The sequence below is a fragment of the Furipterus horrens genome, unplaced genomic scaffold (genome assembly GCF_987537825.1).
Source record: "Furipterus horrens unplaced genomic scaffold, mFurHor1.1.pri manual_scaffold_8, whole genome shotgun sequence".
NCBI lineage: Eukaryota > Metazoa > Chordata > Mammalia > Chiroptera > Furipteridae > Furipterus > Furipterus horrens.
Window position 1 is genome coordinate 17,374,616 of NW_028327178.1, and position 24,507 is coordinate 17,399,122.

Consider the following 24,507-nt stretch of genomic DNA (forward strand, 5'->3'; position numbering starts at 1 on the left):
AGTGTGCAAGCTCTGCTGCACCTACTTTTGGACTTTCATCGAAGCCATTATTACTCAGGTCCATTACTTGTAACTCACCCCACTCCTGACTTACGCTCGGGTGATAATGTAAAGTGGATGAAGACAAAGCAGTAATAAAATACACTAGCTTTCTAGGATGGGCTATCTGTATGAGTTATCAGAACCTCTTAGCAACCAGAAAGTAGTGGGATGAGAGAATCTTGCAAACCTCCCTCTCTGTGTAGCAGTTTTGTCCTCAGCCCCTCAGTGTTTTTGTTATACTTTTCACAAAATAAAACATTTAAGTTCAAGAGTAAAAGAAACAACAAAAAGAGTGAATTACACAAATTTTTTGTTGTTGTTACACAGGTCTTGAATTCACACATTGTTGAAGAAGTCATTAGGGGCACTAACAGTGCTTTTTAGGCCTCACCCTAATATCTGAGGCATATGAGTGCATAATCTTAAGGATCTAGGAGTTTGTCAGAAGCCCCTTGGCACATATTTTATCTTATCAAGTAAAGTACCTTTTAAGTCCTACTTCAGTAAATGTATCCACGTTTGTTTTATTACTACTAAAATGGAATTATATGCCAGTTCAATGACATAATTAACTTTCTTGAAATCTTTGTGTAAAATTAATGGTCCGGGGAAAACCACCATATTTGTTTTCTGCCCTTGCTTATTGCTAGCACGTCATGAATTATTTCCAAAAGTTCACACACCCCAGTTGGAGAAGTAGCATATACATGATATAAGCCTAATGGAGTTCCTAGCAAACTATTTTTCTTTCTCTCCTCTCTGAGTGATGTGATATACTGCAAAAATCCTGAAACCTGGATTTAAGCCTTCTAGTTTTATGACCTTGGGCATGGCGGTGGTGGAGATCATTAAATATCTACTTTGTGGTAGCTTTTGTGATCTGCAGTTTTATTTTGTTGTCCCTTCTCTGTACTTCTGAAATTCTGGTCAGACATGTGTTGGACCTTCATTCAATTCTTCACATCTCTTAATCTCCTTTAAAATTAATTCCATTTCTCTTCTCTCTCTGCATTGTTGGTAACGTATTCAGATTTATCTTTCAGTTCACTAATTTTCTTCCTGTTGCCAGTGGGAATGGAGTCCTTTCACAGAGTCGCAAGGAAAGCATTTTGGAAGACCCATGCATTGGAGGATGGGATGTAATGCTAAGATTCTCCAGGCTCCAGTGTCTCATCTCTGTCCGTCCCGCTGTGGAAAAAAAGTCCAGCCTTGTCTTCATCAGGCCCAGAAGAAAGACCAAGGTCTAGGAATTGGTGCGCTATTGGCTCCGTTCATATCAAAGCTTAGTCCAGTTCCGCCTCTTTCCCTATTGGGCTAGCATAGTCTCTGTTCCCAGCTGCGCTCTGGATGGCCCAGGGTTATTGTAGGCAGGCTTGTGCTTGGAGACCACCTGGCTGCTGGCCATGCAGCTGCTAGGCCATGGCTGCTATGGAGAGAGAACCCATGAACGCACGAATGAACAGGTGTTATGGGGCCAGAGAGAGAGCAAGCAGAAGAGTGCGCTTGCCTGTGTTGAGCTTGGATTATATTCTCTCTGGTTTGGTGCTTCTTCAAAATAACCAATCCGCTTCCCAGTTCTTTGTGGGCTGGTGTTGAGTCCTCTCTGTAAACAGGTCATTTCCTAGGTCTTCCAGAGTTCTGAGACCCTTATTCAGTCTGATCCTAGGCTTTGCCCCTATGGACGCCATCTTAGTTCTTACTGCACATGCCTCATAGTAGAAGGACCTTCCCTGTGCCATCTTGACTTTTACTGGGCATGTGACCAGAAGAGGAATTTCTCCTTTATTTATTCCTCCTCCTCACCCCCATAGTCAGGGCAGATGGACAGGTTGTACCCTGGGGAGAGTGGAAAGCTGGGCCTTCCTCCCCACACAGGGGAGAGAGGGGCCTTAACCCCCTTGACCAGTGTCTGCAGCTGTAACTTCCAGACTTAATCAGGGTTGTTGTCCAGTTCAGCTCCCTAGTTGATTAGGCTTTTTAATGTCTGATTCTCTTTGTTCCCTTCTCTTTTATTAATATCTAGCTTCCTACACTAACATTTCCAACTGTATCTGATTAACTATGAAATCTTTTCACTGAGGTTTTCTAACGTTTAAGTTATAACGTAGGTGTGATAAAGTAAAACACCTTAAATGTACAACTTCATGCAGATTGAAGTGAGAGGTTAAGTAAGGTGAGGCCTTAGAATTGTCTGTTGTATTTGTTAAGACGGAAATTATTGGTTACTTTGTCAAGATTTTTTTAGGCAGAGAAGCTAATTAGGGTGGTTGAGGGAGGATGGGAGTCAGTACAGGCAGAAAAATAATGCGGCAACTGGAAGGGCACATGGAGTCTAGGAAAGTTTTTTGGGGGGCTGGGAAATGGCACAACGGTTTTGTATACTGCGATAAGAATGATTTAGGTCTACAAATATTAAATGCCTGCATTTCATAAGAGCTTACATTCTAAGAGAGAGAGAGAGCGACGTTCCCAGAGATAGGAGGTGGGATATTTTACTCCTTTATAACAGAAATGGTGTCAGAGAAAAGCGCTTGGGCATGAGAGCAGGCTGTGAGGGGCCTGCATGACAGCGCTTCTCAAGGTGCGCCCCACTGCCCAACTCTGAAGGGCCACAAACAGGCCAAGAATTCAAGTCCTTTCTGATGTTCTTACAGACGATGTGACACAATTAAATAACTTCACTCTTGCCTTTACGTATGTTAACACCAATCTATTAACTTACTAAATTAGGTGTGGGATGTTGTATTTGATTTTCATAAACTTAGAAAAAACAGTTACTAGAGTGTATAGGAGATCCTAAGTAGTCTCCTATCAAAAAGTTTGGCTGCCCTGCAATGCTCGTCTGTGCTGCAGAGCTCTGTGCACATAGATGCATACCCCGCAGGGGCCTGGGATTCCTGCAGCTTGGGAGGGTGTTCTGTTATTGAGGCACTACGCATTTTGTTGTGACTTGGTCGTGGTCTTCAGTGGATGTATTTCAAGCTTCTTAAGTTACGAATTTTTGTTAAATGAGCTTCTAAATAATCAATTAAGGTGGTTGTGGGTTCTTCAGTTAATCCTCCAGAATACAGTGATGCATAACTAGTAAGACCACACTACCAATAAGGGACCCTTCCCAGTGAGGACACAACTAACCAGCAGCGTATGAGGAGGAGGCGTGGGGTGTTCACAGAGCTCGGACTCCTTCAGATACGACACTCCTTTCTATGGCTCTGAGGCCAAAAGCCTCACTAAGGCAAACTTTCAAAGGCTATAATTAGAACTGATTAACTACCTTGCCCTGAAAGATGACCAGGGTTAATCATATTATGCCTTATACCTCTGTTTACGTGGATCAGCAGAGAGACCTAAAGCTTCATTATGCCTGGGTTCAATGCCATATAATTCAGTCTGTCCCTTACACCAGCATGGTCTCCTATAGCTCTCCCCATCCTGACCCTTCTGAAATCTACATGGCTCATCAGAAACAATTTCTCTATATTTGCAAGCGTAGCCTCTCTGACTAATCTTAACAGAAACCTAGGTGGTCCTCTGAGAACAGTTCTTTCTCAAGCCTTTTCAAGTGGGGACTTGCTTCTTCTCTGTCTACAGCCACAGAGATGACTCTTCATTACAGCTTCCAAACCATTTCTCCTGTGACATCCCAGCTACCTTGAGAAAAGCCACTAGACTATACTAATTTTCCATTTGCCCATGCCCTGTCAGTCCTTCTTGCTGTGGTCGTCTGTAGATGTCACTGTCACTCCTTGCTCATTTTCTAATTGAGCACCTGGCTCACTGTCTTCCCTTCCACACTACTCCACTCCTCATTTTTAAAATTTCAGCATATTCATAATCAAGCCACCACACAATATGGCCTCTAAGGCTTGTTCACTTCCTCTAGCGTACCCCAACATACCCCACCTACACACCCTCTTTACTAATAATTGTACTGCCACTGCAATTTTGAATTCATACCTTGCACTCTCTGACTGCCGCCTCCCAGCTTCCCGGGTCATTTCCTCTAGTACCAGACTCAAACAATTTTTTACCTGATTAGTTCTTTCTACGCCCTTTTTTAGTGTCCATCACCACCCCCGTGTCCTTGCTTTGCGCCTCACCCAGCTGAAACTCCGTGCGTGAGGACCAGGATCACTGCCTTGCATATGCCTTCTCAACTCCCTCACTCCTCTTCCCCACCGCATTTGCCTGGCAAAACCCCAGCCTTTGTCATACCCCCTCTCCTCCCGCTCCATGGCCCAAAGCAGCTATGCATAGTTGAAGAACAACATGCAGCTGTTCCGATTGCTCTTTAAGTTCATCACCACAGATTTCAGTGGGCCCTCAGCTCTACCCCAACACTCTTACTACATTTCTCTAGTCCCCAGGGGAATTAACTCCCCTATAACTCTTTAAACTCCCAGCACCAATCCCCAATCTTCATACTAGTTGACTCTCATAGAATCAACCAGAAAACTACCTTGTCTTTCTACCTTAAAAATCTACAAACCCACTTTTATCAGTATGTCATACTCTGCCCTGAAATGCTTTTCTCCTCCTCCTGGAAGTCTGTCAGTCACTTTACACCCAGGATCACGGGCAGCCGCCTTTGGGAAGCTCTCCTAGAATGCCCTAGCAAAGCTAGCTGTCGTTTTCCCCCGCCACGGGACATTGTATTGTAACAACATTTCTACCTGTCTCCTCTCTTCAGAGTAGATTATGGGCACCTTCAATGTAGTGACAACAAGTTATTCGTTGAAGAATCTCAGCATGCCTGCCAGAGACAGTGTAGTAAATGTTTATTCACCGGAAGAAAGGGCAGGATGCCTAGGAGAGGTGGTTCCTTAGGGGGAAATCAGGAAATGTGGATGCTATACCAAGATGAACAGAAAGTAGGAGAGCCAACAGAAAAATCCAAGCAAAAACAAAAACAGAATTAATTATGGTTCTGTGGATGAGGATGAAGAGTGGAAGAGAAGACTGGCAAGATAATTGGGGGCCAGACTCATTTTAAACCACAGAATGCTATTTCTTATCACAAAAATGATTGAATTTAGGCCTGTTACATCCCAGATGCTGAAGATCTGATCTGTGGTAAGTGTTAAACGTGTAATTCAGGCCAGGGGACCCTTTATATTTTTGGAGCCAGAGAAGCAGTGAGGGCAGTGGGTGTGAGCGCATCTGCTTTAGACTTTGAAGAACTTGGGTGCAGGTCTGATTGGCTCTATTACGTGAATAAGGACCTTAGCCTCTTTGAGTTTAATTTCTTTATCTGTAAAATTGGGTGGGTGATGATACTACTTGGTGAGACTTAAATGTGGTATTTGTGTAGATCATAATTAAATGGCAGAACCTTCTCTTTTTCTTCCCCCTTTTCTTCTCCTCTGTCACCCCCTCCACCTAACAGTCCCTTGAGTATAGTGGTCTTTAAACTTTATTGATCATACATTTCATCGACATATGCTTTTAAAGCAGACTGTTGATTTAAGTGAATTGATTTATAAATTACATAATGCATTGTTATACTAATATATTATATACATTATGAGAACTCCTTAAATTGACATTGTCCAGAGGGTAAGATAAATAAAAACTTTAAAGTATTTAAAGTTGTGTTTATTAACATACAGAAAATCTTTTTGATAAGACAAAAATTATTAATAATCATCTTGGTGAGTTTTTAAATGTCTTTCTAATCACCATGTCTTCGTAGTGTCATTTAATGTCTCAAGGAGCAGTTATGTATTTAGACCCATGTTTATTGTTAATAATAGTTGGTAAAAATCTGTATTTCAGAGAGTCTTGGTAATGGATGGAAGGCGGTTTTCTTCAGAGGTCTGGTTACTATTGCCTTTGTTGTTAGCTTACAGAATGGCTAGCAAAGGGCCCACACAGGTAGTAGAAAGGTCAGCTCTGCTGTGTTTTGTGGTGTTTGCTTGTATTTGAATCTTTAATATCTAGTTTCTCTCTCTGTGATTTCTTTGCCAGAAAGCTTAAAAACAGTTTTATGGTTCCATTATTTTTAAAATAGCTTTTTATGAGAGTCAGTTTAGTTAAAGCTAGATAATATAATTAAGCACACTGAACCACAAGATGTCTCACTATGTTGAAAGAGAAGGCGTGGATGCCTCTGTCACTCCTGTTGTGGGCATGGCCCCCGCTACCTGATAGATGGGCCAAGCGCAGCACCAGTTCCAATCTGGAGAATACCCCCTGCTAAAGTTTAGTGTGTCTTCATATTTCTTAGACAAAACACAGGGTTCTTTTCTCATTCACTTTGGAAACTGTTGTTACTGTGTGTTTATTAACTGCTTATTGAATTGAATGCTTTGGGAGTATTTTTTCAGTTTCATGAATACTTTTAGACTATTCTAGTCTATAGTGTCACTTTTATTCCCAAGTCCCACACTTGCTATCTGTGACTTCTGTTTGCTGATCATTTATTTATATCTCATGAACCTTCTAGATTCAGTAATTTGGAATCATCTTTTTGCAGTAAGTATATCCTCTCATTTCAAAGATTCTGTTTCCTAGTGCCTCCCAGGCTCCCATCTTCTTCTTTGATGATAGATGACATTATTATTGCTGCCTTTAAGGTCCGGGACACCATTCTCCATCACTAAGGCTTTCTTCTCGGTATTATCACTAACGCTGAAGTGGCCAGAGTTTGGGGAAGAAACTCTTTCCATCTTTCCTTGTGTGTCACTTGTGTCCAGGGCGTAGTAGTTACTCACAGATCCTTTTATCTGTGGCCATCTAGCGTGGAGCCAGTTTTTAATTCCCAGAAATGTAATAGTGGGAGACGTATATGGAAAAAGTGACTGTTATTGAAGGTAGTAATAAATCTATACAACATACTTTATTACATCTGCAGTAATTTGATTTATATTTACTTCTTCATGAGTAGAACTTGAAGGCTAATGTAAGGCAATTAGGCTAAGATTTTTACTATGTAGAAACCTTTTTCGTAGGTATATTTTATTGATTATGCTATTACACTTGTCCCAATTTTTTCTCCCTTTTCCCCCCTCTACCTCATACCCCCCTTCCCTCCAACAGTCCCTCCGTTCCTTAGTTCCTTAGTTCATGTCCATGGGTTTTGTGTATAAGTTCTTTGGCTTCTCCGTTTCCTAGGAACTTATATGTGGGGGTTTTAAATAGATTTTTTTTGGTCACTGGCATTGTTAAAGTATGTTTATTCTTTGTTTTTGAGTGTCTGCAGTATGAATGAAAACTCTAGATATAATAAGGCCCTGCAATTTTCACAGGGGTGGCATATCGTGGTGTTGAATTTCCTCAGTTGAATGTTGCATCTAGTTAAAACTCGTTGAAAGGTACTTATGTTTCTCTGCTGTCATCAACACACATATGTGCATTTTGTGTTTTGGGGGTAGTTACTTCATCACTAGCAGATGGAGGGGTGGTGAGGGTGCTGAAGGGTTAGAGACCTTGTGTCAAAGGGTAATGTTGTGGGGACAAGGCTTATTTCATTCGATGAGGGGGACTACTGTAGAGGTGTAGGCACTGCCAGATATTTGGAGCTGTGATATGAGGACTTATCTTCCTAGAGACCTTTATTCCTCTGGCTTAGCCACATCCGTGTAACTGCCATGATCTTGTCTTATATGAGCACAGCTTGAATTCCGATAGACTTCTTTTCTCCAAAAGTTTTAAGCATATTTACTCTATCCTAATACTAAGTAGTAAATTCTTGAAAATTGTGAGATCAAAGTGCTAGTTATACATATTTCTAATATGCATAATTATTGGATATTTTTAAAAAGTACAGCGCATAACCATCCCTCACATCACCAGTGGTCCATGCCTCGTGTTGGGAAACACTGCTTCAGAGGCTGACACCAGGACAGATGAACTGAAGTTCTCTGGAACCAGATATGGTTCTATGCAAAGAAAGGGTTGTCTGTCCTCTAAGCTCACAGTGCCCCTTTCTTATTTTATGGATCACAGATAGTTTGCCTAATGTTTTTGCATGTGGGTATGAGATAGAATTACTTCTGAAAGTACTAGGTTTCTTATTCATTTTGTTTCCCTTTATGCTTTACACTTCAATATAGTGCCCGACCCTTCTTAGGGTCTCGTTTATTTTAGGCATGTGTGGATCTAGATTTTTACTGAGACAGATAAATTCTGTTAATGTGCACTGTTTTCCCTTTTTGAAAAGAGTTATTCTCATAAAATATTAAATTATTTCAGTGCACTTTTTTAACTTTTTCTTTAATAATTGTTCTATTTTCTATTCTTAAAGGAATAAAAATTTCAAAAAGTTCCATATGGCTTATATTATGCCAGATTATAAGTCAGAGAGTCTGACGTTTCAAACTATGGAGGTGAATAAAATATCTTATACTGTGCTATGAAATTTTAAAATATTTTCCTCTGTTCTCTTATGGTGTTTTTTTTTTTTTTTTTCTTTCTTTTTTGCGACGGTTAAAGCATTCCTTTTAGGACACGGGATGGGGGTAATAATATCATGTTGCTCTGTGTTAGGAAAATTGAATTTTACTTAAAACTGTTTTAGGAACTAGTAGTCATCAGATATTTAAAAGTGCTTTACGTGTAAACAAGTGAATCTGTTCATGACCTTTCCCCCACTTTTCTAGCTCTATAGTGTGACTGGCCATTCAAGATTGCATGTGCTGCTGTACTACATTCACTTTATTATTTATTTATGTATTTATTTATTGCTGTTTTACATTCATTTTAAAATGACAAAAGTAATTATTAGAGATTATGTTTTCTTAACACATCAGTTGATTACATAGAAAAAGAGGTACTGGAGGATTCTGCCCTTTAATAAAGATACAATATCAAATGTGGTTTTTCCCTCATTAAACCAACATTTTAATATATTTCTTTTAACAAATGCTGTTCTCAGGATATCTTGTGAACTTATAAAAAATTCTATGGTCTCTTTTACTATATTCTCATTTTAGAAATGAAGACATTCATGGACAACGGGGAGGGATATGATTGCGGGAGAGGGGGTGGGTTGGGTGGGGGAGAGGAATTAGGGGAAAAGGGGACAACTGTAAGTGAAAAACCAAAGTAAAAAAAAAAAAAAAAAGATATTGAACAATTTCATCCCCCCAGAAAGTTCCCTTGTGTACCTTTGTAGTCACACCCTAACAACTGGCTGTCCTATATTGTTTATACAATGCAGACATTTACCACTTAGGTCAGTAATCCATTCGTGAAAGTTATACATTCTGCTAAAAATGCTAATTTGGAACCTATTTACCATTGTTTTAAGTTTTAAAAATTATATGTGTATGGTAATATTCAGCCAGTTTTTTAAAGCACACTAAAGGCCTACAAGGTGTGTCTACAAGGTATACAGCCATGTAATATACACAATAGAGACATTTATTGAAGAAAGATACAAGATACAAAAGCCAAAAGTTACCTGTATGATTAGATGTTTTGCCAAGAACATTCTGCATGAGACGTGATGCACAAGCAGGCATGTTGTAGTGATGAAGCTGCCAATCACCAGCTGCCTATAACTGCGACCTTCTGAATCATCTGAATAGTTTCCGCAGAGGAGTGTTCAAGCTTAATGCAAAATGTGGTGCAGATTTGTTGTTCTACTCGCTCAGTCATTTTGAAAGAGGCAGTCACACAGTGCACATGCTCACTCAATGGCATCTACTGCCCCCACTGACTAGTACAGTGAAGTCGTCGTTGTTCACACATGCACATTCCAGTCCACTCTCCTTGACTGCCAGGTCACATCGATATCACGCAAACCATTCTTGTTATATTAACAGTGGTTGGACTTTTTCTGGACAGACCTCATATATTTAAGTAACAAACTAGTGTGTTTTATATGAAATGTTTAAAACATTGTTTCTTGATCAAGTAATTATGGTTAACAGTTATCTTGTAAATAGTAACATATTCTCTTCCATTCTAGTCATTTTTTTTTCTCACTCATTTTACTCCCTTTGCCAGGATTTTCTTTAACACCTTTTCAAATTCTGCCTCTAGGGTATAACACTTAACAAAATCAAGGGCTCAATGTGGAAGATCTTAGGGAAACATGTTTACTGTGTGTGCCCAAGGTAGAGAATAGCTCACTCTGGACTTGACGCTATGATGCCTTCTTACTACCAACAACATCAGAGACAAACATCTACTTTTTTTTTACACTCAGTTCATCGGTTCATTCTTCAAAATGTCAGTAGTTTTGTCATACCAGTTATATTCGTAATGAAATTCGATCCCCTCACTATTTTCTATAAAATGTTTTGAATTTTGGATATATAAAAGATTATTTTAAAAACATTAGTTGAAAAGCATTAAACTGAATGATACATTCTTGGAAGTTCACATAGTAAAAACTATATGACATTCTGGGAAAGTGTTAACCTTGTTGACCATCCTGGGTAATATGCCTGGATTTCTAACCGTGGGCTTTGTTTTAATTGTTTTGATGAATATGTCACAAGTAACACAAACAATTTCTTATTATGTATTTGAGTATACATTTTTACTGAGACTTAAGACAAACAGCTTTAATTTGATCTTTAAATTCATTCTGTAGAATAAATTGTAGAACTTGACTTACTGAGCCAGGTAATCTGCATATTTTTAATGTCTTATGATGCACATTGCCAGATTGTCCTTTCTAAATGTTATACCCTTTTACAGCGCAACTACTAGTTTCTGAAAGTACCCTCATCCACGTGGAAGCACTGTCATTTATAACATAGAATTAAAGCCAATTTTGTCACTTATGTTTAGAACTTTAAAAATAATATGCTTTTCCTTTAAATAGCAAATATAAAACTTATATTTATAGACTGTAAAATATGAAATCTACATCATTATATACTTTGGTAAGTGAAGCAAGAGAGTAAATTGGAGTGCAATAAGTAAATAAAGGAACAAATTAAGTGTGTAAGTTTGAGCCCTCCAAGAAATATAAAATACAAAAAAGCTGTAACTTCCAACAAGGAGTTAACAGGAAGACTTGTGCATATGCAACAGACATAAGTACAGTCAAAGCCAGACACTGGTAGGTTAGTGATAGGGAGTGTAACCAGAGTGCTGTGTTAGCAGAGAGGAGGGAATAGTTACGTTTTGCGTCATGTATTAGAATGAACGGATTTAATTTGGACCTTGAAGGATTTTCCAAGCAAGAAGAAAGTAAAAAAAAGAAATGGGAGAAAAATTTTTAAAAACTTATGAAAAATGGTCAGTTCTGTTCATTGATAGATTTCTAATTCTTTTTTCCTTCAAGAATTAACATGACATTTAGGTAGCATTCTTTTTCTCCCCGAAAACTCATTGCAGTTTACTTACTTGCTTGTTTCTGTTTCCTGTCCATTTTTTCTTCAACTGTAAACTCCATGGAAGGGGCGCCATTGCCTTTAGGTTCGTCAGTGGCTAATTCATTTTCTTGCATTTTGCCTGGTTTGTAGCAGGCCCTTAATAAATGGTGACCTGAGTGTATATAAGAGCACAGGCAGTCAGGCAATGATTTTCCTCTGTGGCTGGAGTATAAGTGAGTTGGGAACCTTGGAAGGATTCAACTTCAGAGTAAGTTCAGTGATCGTTGGACAAAATGTTTTTCATGTAGATGATCTAACTGATGATGGAATTGAGTTATTCATTATTTTGACTGTCAATGTTAATATTTTGATTGTGATATTGTACTATAGTTTTGTAAGAAGTTACCATTGGAGGAAACTGGATAAAAGGTGCGTGGGATCTCTCTGTATTATTTTTTACAAGAGCATACTAATCTATAATTATCTTTAAAAGTTTTTTATTATTATGGGCAAAGGATTTTTAAAACTTCCTTATTAAAAGATCGCTAACCAACAATCTTCTGAAACTTTTCGATACATACTTGTATTATTTAGGATATTGGTTTGGCTTTTAATAGAGATCAGATAGCTACCAGTGGCGTACACATGGTGGAAGGTTTACATTTCTCACAGTAAAGTTTAAGCTGGTCTGGGGTATAGGCGGGTTTGCTTCCTGAGCTCATCTAGGTACCACTTTCTCCTGTCTCATTTTGTCATTCCCGTGGGCGGTGTCCTCATGCACAAAGTCAAACCTGTCTCCCTACCAGTGTATCGGGGTTCTAGCCAATGGGAAAGGAGAAGATACGAACAGAAAACAGCTACCTTTTAAGGATATAACTGAAAACTTGCATATGCTACTCCCAGTCACATCCCATTGGCTGGAATTTAGTCGTGTGGCCACAGTTTGCTGTGAGCAAGATTGGAAAATAGCGTCCTGCCCAGCTTTAGATCCCAGGGCTTTGTTAATAAAAAGGAACAAAGGGAGAAACATTGTCTTGGAATCAGGCAGCCGACTCTGCCACAGTGTTTGCCCTGGAATGTATGTTTAAAAGTTTTATTGGTGAAACTGTCTTCCCTTATTATTTCACTCACTTACAGAGGAAAAGCATGGGTGTTGTGAAGAGTTAGGCTTACTTGTTGGATCATTATGGCAATTAAAATTGCTTTGTGGTTGTCTGAATGCTCATCTTCCCCTTCTGCTGTCAACTTCCTCAAAAGCAGGAAGTTGTATTCTTTGTATTTTTGGTGCCTGGCATGAGTCCTATCTCTAACAGGCACTCACCAGGTATTTATCGACCGTTTAGCCTTTTATCTGTGTTAATTGAAATGTCTCTAGCAGCATTTTCATCCATGTTTCTAATAGCTGACCTGCTTATCCTTAATTCTTTTTTATTATCCTCACTTGAGGATATGCCTATTAATTTGAGAGAGAAAGAGAAACATTGATCTGAGAGAGAAGCATCAGTTGGTTGCCTCCCGTAGTGCCTTGACTGAGGATCAAACCCACAACCTAGGTATGTGCCCTGATCAGGATTTGAACCAAAACTTTTTGGTGTATGGGACGACACTCCAACCAACTGAGCTGCCTGGTAGGGCTCCTTAATTATTTCAAGGTATCTGGTTTGATACAATATTATAGGTTCAAATATATGAATATGACCCTCTTAGCAGGTTATTATAACTATGGAAGCTATTGTGTGGTATCATTTTTTATAGTTCTGATTGAATAATGTTTTGTGATATATTTGTTACATACAAGAAATCAGTTATAGTTGGACAAGTAACATATTACTATATGAAAATACAGTAATTTCACCGTCTTAATAAAATGATGTTTATTTTTTTGCCCTGATCAGTGTAGCTCAGTGGGTTGGGTGTCATCCTGCAAACTAAAAGGTCTCATGTTTGATTCCTGGTTAGGGCACATGCCTGGGTTGCAGGCTGGGTCCCTGTTGGGGACTTGTGAGAGGCAACCAATCAATGTTTCTCTCCCTCCCAGTCTCCCTCCCTTCCCCTCTCTCTAAAAATAAATACTTTTAAAAAATTACATTTATTTTTGTGTTCAATATTTTGTAAAACTAGAGTTTTTTTTTCTCAATGATTATTATTTGTATTGATGTTTAAGTTTGTCAAATTTTGTATCTTCCTCACATTTTTATTATTAAGGTTAAGTAATCTTGAGTCAGTACTTTAAAAAAAAATTGAATCATCAACACCAGATTTGTTCTATTAGTTAATTTCAGGACTTTTTAATTTTTAGTTAGATGAATTTTATTTTAAAAGTTTATTTGGAGGACCTGAGGGATACAATTTTAAAACTTTGGTTCTTAAAGGAGAAAGAAATATACTGTAACTTTCCCTTATTTTTCTGGTGGGGAGAAGGCTTTTCTTTTTTTTCTTCCCAACAGGAAAATGCAATTCCACTAAGATTCTTGGGTCACAGATCAGAGGCTTGGATCAGCAAAAAGAAATGAACTTTTGGAAGAACTCTGGTCCAATATTATGGGCCAGTTTAAACTACAATGTAGGCAATGGCAGGCTGCCTCCTTTCTCCCTATAAGGAAGGCAACATCGCAGTGATATTTACCAGAGAAAGGAAGGAGGGCTGTTTGTGGGTGGGCTGGGGGCATAGTTTCCCAATAAAATGTTACTTTGTCTAATATTATAAGCAGTTTCTCAGTCCTCTTGGAAAAACTTGAAGGGAAGAAAAACAGGAGAGTGAAGTTGTGCTAAAAGAGAATCAGAACTTTGTGAAACGTGTCCAGTGGTAGTCAACTCTTATTTCTCCTAGTAATGAAGATGCACAGCTATGAAGAGGCAGGGAGAACACTTACGTTTTTACCTTGGAGAGCATTTTGTGATTATTTTTGTTGCAGACTGAATTTTCTAATGGTGCTTTTCTTTGCTTGCAGTCCTGGAACAAACAGTGGTGGATATAGAGGTAGATAGTTATGGAACATACTCTGAGTGGAAGGAAGTGATTGGAAATTTTTTTAAATGGTAAAATAAACAACAGATCAGTCCCAAAGCAAATAATAGTTGGCTACTGGTTGTACTTTCTTATGTAATTTTGATTTTATTATTAAATGTCCCAAGTTTTTGAACTAAATATCGTGAACATTGTTTTGAATAAATTTAAATTTATGATGTGTAATGATCAATTGATATTTTTTATCCAATTGTCCAGATTTTCGTAATGAAAAGGATTAACCATTGTGCTTAACCGAAACTTTTCTATCTTCCTCAATTGTCTTAAAATCCTTTCTATATTAATTTTAAAATCCTTCCTGCTGATTTCTCTTGCTAGGCCTCAAGTTAACTTGTACGCACACTGAAGTTTTATAGCAGATAGGCTGTGCAGTTTGAACTACTCTGGGAAGCTCTGAAACTTGGGCAGGAGGGATATTAACCCCTCCCCTTCAAATAACACCTTCTTAAGAATTAATAGTAAAATCATTCCAACGAGTCACAGAAAAAGTTTGAGATTTGCAGGGCCACATATGTAAGAAATAATATGTTGGTAGGATATCCATGAGGTAGTTTTATGTGGTGTGTTCAGAAAATGCAAAATGTTAGAAATGAACAAATGTTCACACTAAATTGTTTACAGTGTAAAGAAGAAATAAAAGGTATCTGCCTGTGTTCAGGAAAAATCAAATTTATCAGCGTTGCCTAATTTGCTCTTCATTTTAAATTTCTTTACAAAAGCATTTCTTTAACAAAGGTATGCTTGTAAAAATGGCGTCTGCCAATTATAATAAGTATTAAAAAATTAGACCTGTGCAAAGATAATGTCATGCCTATTGCCACCATCTTAGATCTGAGCAGCGTTAACATGTGGGTGATTACCCCTCCAAAACTAGCAGGAGGCACATTTTAAAAACAAAAGTCTCGGGGCTGTATTCCTAGCCCACGTGTGTATTGCATCACATTTTCTGGGGTCAGTGACCAGGAACTTGATTCTCTTACTTCTTTCCTTATTATTTTTGAATTGCTTAAGTTATGCTTGAATATATCTATGTTATAAAGGGTGGAACAGAGTAAGCACTGAACACAATATGAGACTTTTTCAAGCCACCTTCACTCCTGCTCTCTTCTCCTTGATCAGAGGTAACCATCATCAACTACACCTCCTCTGCCAGGCACCTGAAGGCGCAGTCACATGTATACATGTAGATGTGTATAATATACTTACAATAAAAAAATCAAACAGCCCTGACTCGTGTGGCTCAGTGGATTGAGTGCAAGCCTGCAAACAGAAAAGTCGCCAGTTTGATTCCAGGTAGGGCACATGCCTGGGTTGCAGGCCAGGTCCCCAGTTGGTGGCGTGCAAGAGGCAACCTATTGATGTATCTTATGTCTTGCATATCAATGTTTCTCTCCCTCTCTTTCTCTCTCCCTTCCCCTCTCTCTGAAAGTTAAAAAAAAAAAAAAAGGGAGTGGGGAGCACATTATTTGTATATATAAACTGTTCTGTGAATTGCCTTTTCACTTAATGATTTACTAATGAGGTTTTTCCATATTTTACATAATAATACAAGATCTGTCCAGAAAGCACCCAGCCACATACTATGGAAAATAGAGACATTTATTTAAAAAAGATACAAGAAGCATTGTACATAGGACAATGACACCTCAGTCCCTTTCAAAGTAGGCACCTTGGGACCTCGCATAGTTCTCCCAGTTGTCAGCAGCTGCCCCATCATATTTTCCTGAATCTCATCAGCGGTCTGAAATCTCTTCCCTTTCAAATGTGATTTTAGTTTTGGGAAAAGCCAGAAGATGCAGGGTGCCAAATCTGGGCTGCAGGGGGACAAAGCGATCTGGGTGATTTGATGTTTTACCAAAAACTCTTTAAGAGATGTGATGAGCAGTCACATCATCATGATGAAGCTGCCAATCACCAGTTGCCCATAGCTGCGGCCTTCTGAATCACCTGAATAGTTTCCACAGAGGAATGTTCAAGCTTAATGCAAAATGTGGTGCAGATTCGTTGCTTTACTTGCTCAGTCATTTTTAATGTGACGGTCACACAGTGTACATGCTCACTCAATGGCGCCTACCACTCTCACTGACTAGTACAGTAAAGTCGTCATTGTTCACAGCTGTGCGTTCCAGTCCACTCTCCTTGGCTGCCAGTTTACATCAATGTTGCACAAACCATTCTTGTTATATTAACATGGTTAGACTTTTTCCAGACAGACCTTATATACTAGTTGAGTCTGTTTTGTTCTATTTTAATTTTACTATCTTAAATTTATTTTTAAAGAAATAAGTGAAATGAATATATTCTTAGTGCAAAACATTTAACTATACAAATAAAGCATAAGTGCCTCTTGAATCCCATGCCAGAGGTAATTTCTTTTGCCAGTACGATCTATACTTTGTCCTTACTGTTTCTAAAATAAACAGACACTCACACATACACATATACACATATGATTGGAGTGAATGATTTTTTAATTATTAACTTCAATTTTTCTGTAGCTTCTTTTTACTTAACAGTATTCCTTAGTGATATGTATTTGTTAGTACATAGATATCTACCTCTTTATATCATGTTTCATAGTATGGATTAACCATTGCTCTTGGTGAACATCCACATTGTTTTCATTTTCTGACAATTATAAACAAATTAAAGTATTCCTGTATGTGCATCTTTGTGTACCTATTCAAATGTTCTTTTTTTTGTTTTCTTTTTCTCTTTTACAATTGTCCCACTTTTTCCCCTGTTGCTCACTCCCACCCCGCCCACCCCTTCCTCCACAGTCCATCCCCACCCCGTTACCCCGTTGTCCACGTCCATGGGTCATTTGTACTAGTTCCTTGACTAGACCCTTCTCCTCCTTTCCCCCATCTTCCTTCCCCCTCCCCCCTGATCCCTGTCAGTCTGCTCCTTGTTTACTTGCCTCTGGTTCTATTTTGCTCATTTGTTTCTGTTCATTAATATCCTGTGTTAGGTGATTCAGATATTCTTTAGTGCAAGAAAAAAATTGTTAGGTTGATGAGGATATGCATTTTTTTATTTCATGAGAACTGCCAAACATCTTCCAAAAATTCTGTATGACTTTGCTCACTGTTGATTGTTTTCTGTACCTTTAACAATACTGGGTGTTGTAAATCTTAAAAATAATTGTGTTCTCATGGATCTTACTGTATTAATTTTCTCTTTTTATTACTTTGGCTTTTTATTGCTTATTTTTACTTTGGATTGTTAGCTTTCTTGCTGATTTGCAAGAGGTCTTTTTAAAAAACAAATATTCTTTTCTATTTTATATGTAGCAAATATTTTCTCTCATCTGGTTTATAATTAACTCATTACATAAAGTACTTCATTTTTAAGTAGTGAAATTACTATTCTTTATATCTTTTTGAATTTTATGTCTTGCATAAGAAAAAGGCTTTATCAACTCAAGGTTTATACACATACTCCTATAGTTAAATATTAGGGAAATGATTAAATTCTGTTGTCCCAAAGACAGTTATAAAATTTTATTTTTTTTCTTACTGATTTAGAATACTGACTGTATCATAAGGTTAATTCTCAAACACATGTGGTTCTGTTCTGAACTCATTTCCATTGAATTGTCTACAGCTAATATCATACTTTTAAATGACTATAGTTTTATAAAAATTTTGCTGTTTGACCAGGACCATTCCTACCCAGGTTAGTCCTCAAAATTTTTTTCTTATGTATTTTCACATCCAGCAATATTTTATTTACACTGTATTACAAAATATCAATTTTGCATAAATTCCTCTTGGTATTTTGATAGTGGTTATATTGAATTTTAAATTAACTTCAGGGCAGTTTTACAGTATTGAGTCTTTTTGTCCAGAAATATGTTGTACTTTTATATTAATTCAGATCTCATATGGGCTTTAGTCACGTTCTGTGGTTGTCTGCTTAAAGGCCTTCCACATTTCTTTGTGGTTTTTTAAAAAAATCTTGTTTATTCCATTACAGTTGTCCCAGTTTTTCCCTGTTTGCCCTCCTGCACCCAGCCTGCCCCCGCTCCCACAGTCAGTCCCCACACAGTTGTCCATGGCCATGGGTCACTCACACATGTTCTTGGACAAATCCCTTCCCTTTCCCTCCAGCATTCCCTTCTCCCCTCTTTCCTCTGGCCACTGTCAGTCTGCTCCATGTTTCCATGTCTCTGCTTCTATTTTGCTCAATAATTTATTTTGTTCATTAGATTCCTTTTATAAGTGAGATCATATGGTATTTGTCTTTCATTCCTGAATATTTAATTGGGTTTGTTGCTGTTGTGATTGGGCTTTCTAATTATTGCTCATGTATATGCAGGATTTTGATTTTTTATATGTTTATTTTTTTTGTTATAGAACAGTACTAAAATCTGTTAGTTCTAATAGTGTGTCACTTGACTCTCTTGATGTTCTAGAACATCTCTGCCCAATAAAAATGTGAACCATAGATGCAAAACCACATATGTAATTTTAAATTTTCTAGAAGTCATATTAAAAAAGTATAAGCAGGTGAAGTTTACTTTAACAATACACTTTATTGTTTATTTAATACAATTTATCCAAAATATTATAATTTCAACATATAATCAATATTAAAAAATGAGTGACAGATTTTAATTTTTTTTTTTTTTTTTTTTGTATGAAGTCTTTGGAACTCAGTGTGTATTTTATACTTAGAGTGCAATACAATTCGGACTACATAGCCACATTTCAAGTGCCCAAAGCCACTAGCAGGGGCCAGTAGTTACTGTATTGGATAGTGTCCAAACAGATTGGAGTGGGTTTTTTGGTTTTTTGTTTTTGTCCTTTTTTTTTCTTTCCTTAATATCTTTTGCATGGAGTACCAGTAGCACAGTGCTGATGTTGGTTATATTAACGGGAATTCTTCCAATGTTTGACCACTGTGGATTTCTGATTAGGTAGACTCTTGAAACCAAATGGTTTCTTTTCCTTTCTAGTGTGTAAGAATTCTTTTTCTTTAAATTAAGAATAGGTTTTAAGTTCAATAAAAAAATTGTCATCTCGCTCTGGCTGCTGTGGCTCAGTGGATTGAGCGTCGGCCTGCAAACTAAATGTCGCTGGTTCGATTCCCAGTCAGGGCACATAACTAGATTGCACGTCAGGTCCCCAGTTGGGGGCGTGAGTGAGAGGCAACCACACAGTGATGTTTCTCTCCCTCTCTTTCTCCTTTCCCCTCTCTCTAAAATTAAACAAATAAATAAATAAATTGTTTTTAAAAATTGTCACCTCTTGAGATGACCATATTTTCTTTTGTTCCATCTTTTTAAAATGAAGAGCAATTCAGTTTTTTTAATGGTGACTCATTCTTTCATTTCAGCAACAAAACCTCCTTGATCGTGATGCATTTATACTTGAAAATTTTTTTCTACAAAATTTCACCTCCTTTTGTTTGATTTAGGCTATCTGAAAAATCAATGTTAATTTCTCTATTTTGTTTTAATTACAGTCTTTATCCAGTTTCTGGATCAGGGTTTCTCTAGATTTGTCAAATGAGTTGTCTAGGTAACAGTCATGCTTTTACTTTGGAACTGCTTGTATATAATATGAGAATTATCTGTACTTTGAGGGTTTGTTAGGCTTATTTGTAAAAAATATCTAGACATAGTTTGTTTTTAGGGTTAGCTCTTTGACTCATTTTTTCTCTCTTCTAGGGTTATTTGCCAATTCAGGATTTTGTCTTTTTGGCCAATTTTGATACTTGTATTTTTCTAGATATTTCAATATTTTGCTTAGGTTTTCAGATATGAGTATAAAGTTGTGCATGAAATTTTCTTATGACTGTGTTTTGATATATAAAGAAAATATGAAGAGATATATTAGAAACTTAATGGTGGTTATCTATGGGAATTGGGAGTGGAATTATGGAAGTAGAGAATGATATAGTCTTTAAAAAGTTTATATCCTTGGGCAATATGAGAATTTTCAGATAATGGACTTGCTTTACTTTCATGAAAGAGTGTTATTTCAAACTTTCAATATGAAAAAGTATAGAATATTGTACAAAAATATATTTCTCTTACTAGTCCCAGGGCATCTTACCTGTACATTTTTTTCTCAAGCTGGACTCTGGGCTGTCTTCACCCTGGGCGGTGTGGGCAGCAAAGCGGCTGCTGCTCCTGCACTGGCTTCCCCTCTGGCCAACCAGAGTCTCCTGCTTCTGCTGGTGCTGGCCAACCTGACAGATGCTGCAGATGCACCAAACCCCTACAGACAGGCCATTATGTCCTTTAAGAATACACAAGGTTTGTGCTCTTTACTTTTTCCTCTGAGTACCCTTTCTAATGAGGAAAGAGAGTATTGTTCACCCCTTATTGTTTATTTCAGTCGTTGTGGAGGTAACTGTTCAGTATGTTTTCATATTGATAAATGACGAGAACAACTTAGATTTTCCTGACTATATTCTAAAAAAAGTCAAATAGATCTTAGATGAGGGCCGTGCTTCCTTATATCCATTTAAATTTACATTTCTTTCACAGATAACCAAGCTAGCATGTGCTTAATTTGGACCCGTCTGTCCTACCTGTTAGGGATAGGAATTAACCTGGAAAACTCTATAAAGGATAGGTTGTTTGAAATTTTTCACTTGAAGTCTATTAAGAGTTTTATAGAACAAAAAATTAGAGCACAGAAATAGAATCAACAAGATTTGGTAATCAACCCCTTGGAAGTAGGGGGCAAAAAAAAAAAATTAGAGCAGAACTGAGCAAACTTTTTCTGCATGGGGCAGATGGCTTTGCATGGACATGTGGTGTCTGTCACCACCTCTTAACTCTGCTATCACAGCACAAAGCAGGCATAGATAATACATAAATGAGTGAGCATGGCTGATTCCAATAAAAGTTTATTTCCAAACCAGGTGGTAGCCTGCCTGTGGGCTGAAATTTGCCAAACTGTGAGGTAGAACATAAGTAGATAGTCCTATGTAGACATAGTACTTCTTATCGAAAGGTTATACTCTAAAAGCGAGATTAATATGCTAGACTAGATTATCAAGAAGTATCCCAACACTAACATAATTAAGATGAGTAAAAAGTTATAGTTATTGGATAGGAATTTTTAAGGTTTCTGAGGCACTTTGCCTTTAAAGACAGTGGGTGAGTATGCCAGTTAGTTGTTGTGGTTTGCTAATTCTGGTGGTATTCTTTACAGAGGAATTGGAAGTTCTCTAGTAAGGTGACAGGTAAAAAGTGAAAGCTCATGTATCTAGTAGTATTTTCTATTGCCATTACTGTGCTCTTACCGACAGCGCGGCTTAGTGGTTAAGAAAGCAGGTCTTGGAATCAAGCGATCTGACATCGGGCCACACTTCTGCGCTGCAGATCGGTGCGGCCCTTCATGGCCTGCTTAACCTCAATAAGCCTCAATGGCTTTGTTTGTAATATGGAGATACTATCACTAATAGTATTTATATAAGTACCAAGCAAGGTAAGATTTTAAAATGATTAGCTCAGATTTTGCAAGGAAGCAGTGTTCATTATGTGTATCTACTATTCTTACTTTTGCCGCTCTGGGCAAATGTTACTATTTAGGGTTGAACCTTCCTGGGATAGTCATCTTTTCCAAGACTGTGGTACACTGATTCAGAACATTGGCTTTTAGAGTTAGGTTGACCTAAGTTCATATCCCAGTTTTTATTTTTTAAATACTAGTTTCTTGATTTGTGAAGCAGGGATTATGAGCTCTACTGCCCAAGGTTCTTTGTAAGGCTTAAATGAGCATCTATCGTAGTACTGACTCCCTGAATTATTGCTGTATTTAAAGAAGCAGTATTAAAAAATAAATAAATAAATAAAAATAAAGAAGCAGTATTATGTAATGGACACAATAGAGGTGAATCTGTGTTTTACTCAGGGCTGGTCTTGGAAAAGTTGCGTGATCTTTGAGCCTCTATTTCATCCTTTGTTAGACCGGTCAGAGTAATGGCATGGCTGCTGTATGGGTTAAATAAGGGGCGATACATGTAATCATTGGAAAGCTGTTCAGGTAGTACAGAGGTCTGCCCTCTCAGCAAATTTCAGTTATACAGTACAGTGTTACCAGCTCTGGCCATCATGTTTTACATTAGTTTAGTTCTTTTTTAAGTAAAAATATGTAAATTGAAATTTTAAATCTAAAATGTAGCAACTTACACAAAATTAATGGGAATTGAATTGTATACACGAGTAGAGTTTTTATTAGTTACATAAGGCACAGTCTAGAAAACAGTAATGTAATATTTAAAATGTTTGTGTTTTTGTATTCCAGATAACAGTCCTTTCCCCTCATCCATTCCACATGCTTTCCAGATTAATTTTAACAGTTTGTACACAGCTCTCTGTGAGCAGCAGACATCTGATCAAGCTACTCTCCTCTTGTATACATTGCTCCATCAGAACAGTAATATTAGAACGTACATGTTAGCTCGCACAGATATGGAAAATCTTGTAAGTATCGTGCTAAACATTTCATGCTTTTTGTATTTTATAATATTCTGAAGAATAATTTCTTTTCCCCAGAGGGAAAGTGTACTTGCCATAAAGGTGATTCAGGCTGAGAAATCGATGGGGAGATGTCACCAGACACAGAGGCATGAGTTGGCGGGTGTGGGAGACAGAACCCGTAGGACATGGCGTCACAGAGCAGACTGGTCCTTTAGGTCTTTAGCAGCCACCCACTGCTGGCAGCAAAAGGAATGTCCCCTCAGCTCCACATTTTTACAGGTTGATAGCAGGATTCACGAGGTATTTGGTAGCCTCTTTTTTAGTGGTAAACATAATATACTGAGTAATGCTGTATATTAAAATTCATGTGAAGAAGATACTCTGTGTCAAAGTGACAGTAAGGACAAAAACAATGAAGGAATCTGTCTCCATACCGGCTCTCTGTGGAAAACATTGGCTGAAATAGCAAAATTGGGTGTAACAGCATACTACTTATATGAGTAAAAACTTGTAACGAGAAGGCCTGTTTGTTGATGGTGGATATGATGAGCACAGAGATGATTCTTAACATAATGTATTCTAAGGGAAATCCCAGCAATAAGCAGAAAACCTGTGACATCATCTGTTCTGGAAAGTTCCATGGTAAGATGTTGGTATATACGATGGTGCAGGGAGCAGTTGTCTGTATATGATACGTACTAGTGAAGAGTGAAAGGTTTTGTTTTTGCTTGGGAGAGTACGGTAGGGTTTCTATATTTGTTTTTGGGGTTTTTGTTTTTAAATTTCTTACATAGATTACTATGATAATATCTCATCTGGTATTTATCTGTCCTTTTGTCTTTCTTCTATAATAAATATTTATGAAGTTATGATTAGAAAATATGCTATGGATAGAAAGTTTACTGTGCTGATCTGATTTTGTTAACAATTGTTTTATTTTACAGTCTTTGCTATTAAGAAGGTCATGTTTGACACATTACAGTGTTCCTAAGAATACTTTATTGTGTATATGTTTCTGTGAGGCTGGAGACAGACTTGCCTCTCCTCAGTGTCAGCTGTTGACTGGGACCTACGTGGTGTCTGCAAACCCAACCTTTGTGTGGGAGCAGACTGGCACAGAGGCTGGGGACTTCCTCTCCTGGGGTCCTAGCTATACATACGGAAAGTACTTGCAGGCAGAGGCCGGTTTGTAACTATGACATTAAAGCAAAGGGTAGATAATAAAAGTGTAAAGGTTTAAGACATTGCTCTCATAATAGAGTAATAGAAGTAGTAAATTAAAATTCATTTTCCCTAGGTTTTACCAATTCTCGAGATTCTGTATCATGTTGAAGAAAGAAATTCACACCATGTGTATATGGCACTTATAATTTTGTTGATCCTTACAGAAGATGATGGCTTCAATAGATCCATTCATGAAGTGGTGAGTTCCCATTACTTAGATTAGAGTTACAGAACAGACACGTCCCTCTGTAAGCTTTACTATGGCATTAACATTTCTTCTTACTTTCCTTCTGGTAGATGTTTCTGCTAGCACCTGACTTAGAAATGGTTTATGAACCATTTATGAAGTGGTGTTTTTTTTTGTTTTTTTTTTCTCTGAATGACTATTAACCACTATTAAAAACACTCTTAAAATAGTTTCTTTAGTAACTGAGTCAAATGTTTTTGCTGTCACTGGGTTCATTTTTCTTCTACATTTTATTTCCACTTTTTAGTTG

At 37.6% G+C, this 24,507-nt stretch overlaps 1 protein-coding gene across 4 annotated transcripts in view; it reads left to right on the forward strand.

Annotated features, from left to right (window-relative positions):
- DYM (dymeclin) overlaps positions 1–24,507 on the forward strand; it is a 268,960-nt gene that overhangs the window by 87,910 nt on the left and 156,543 nt on the right. For all 4 annotated transcript variants that reach the window (XM_090285536.1, XM_090285535.1, XM_090285537.1 and 1 more), the window contains 3 exons: positions 20,426–20,608; positions 22,611–22,789; positions 24,084–24,209. In XM_090285536.1, the coding sequence (XP_090141662.1) occupies positions 20,426–20,608; positions 22,611–22,789; positions 24,084–24,209 (488 nt within the window). The remainder of the gene's footprint in view (positions 1–20,425; positions 20,609–22,610; positions 22,790–24,083; positions 24,210–24,507) is intronic.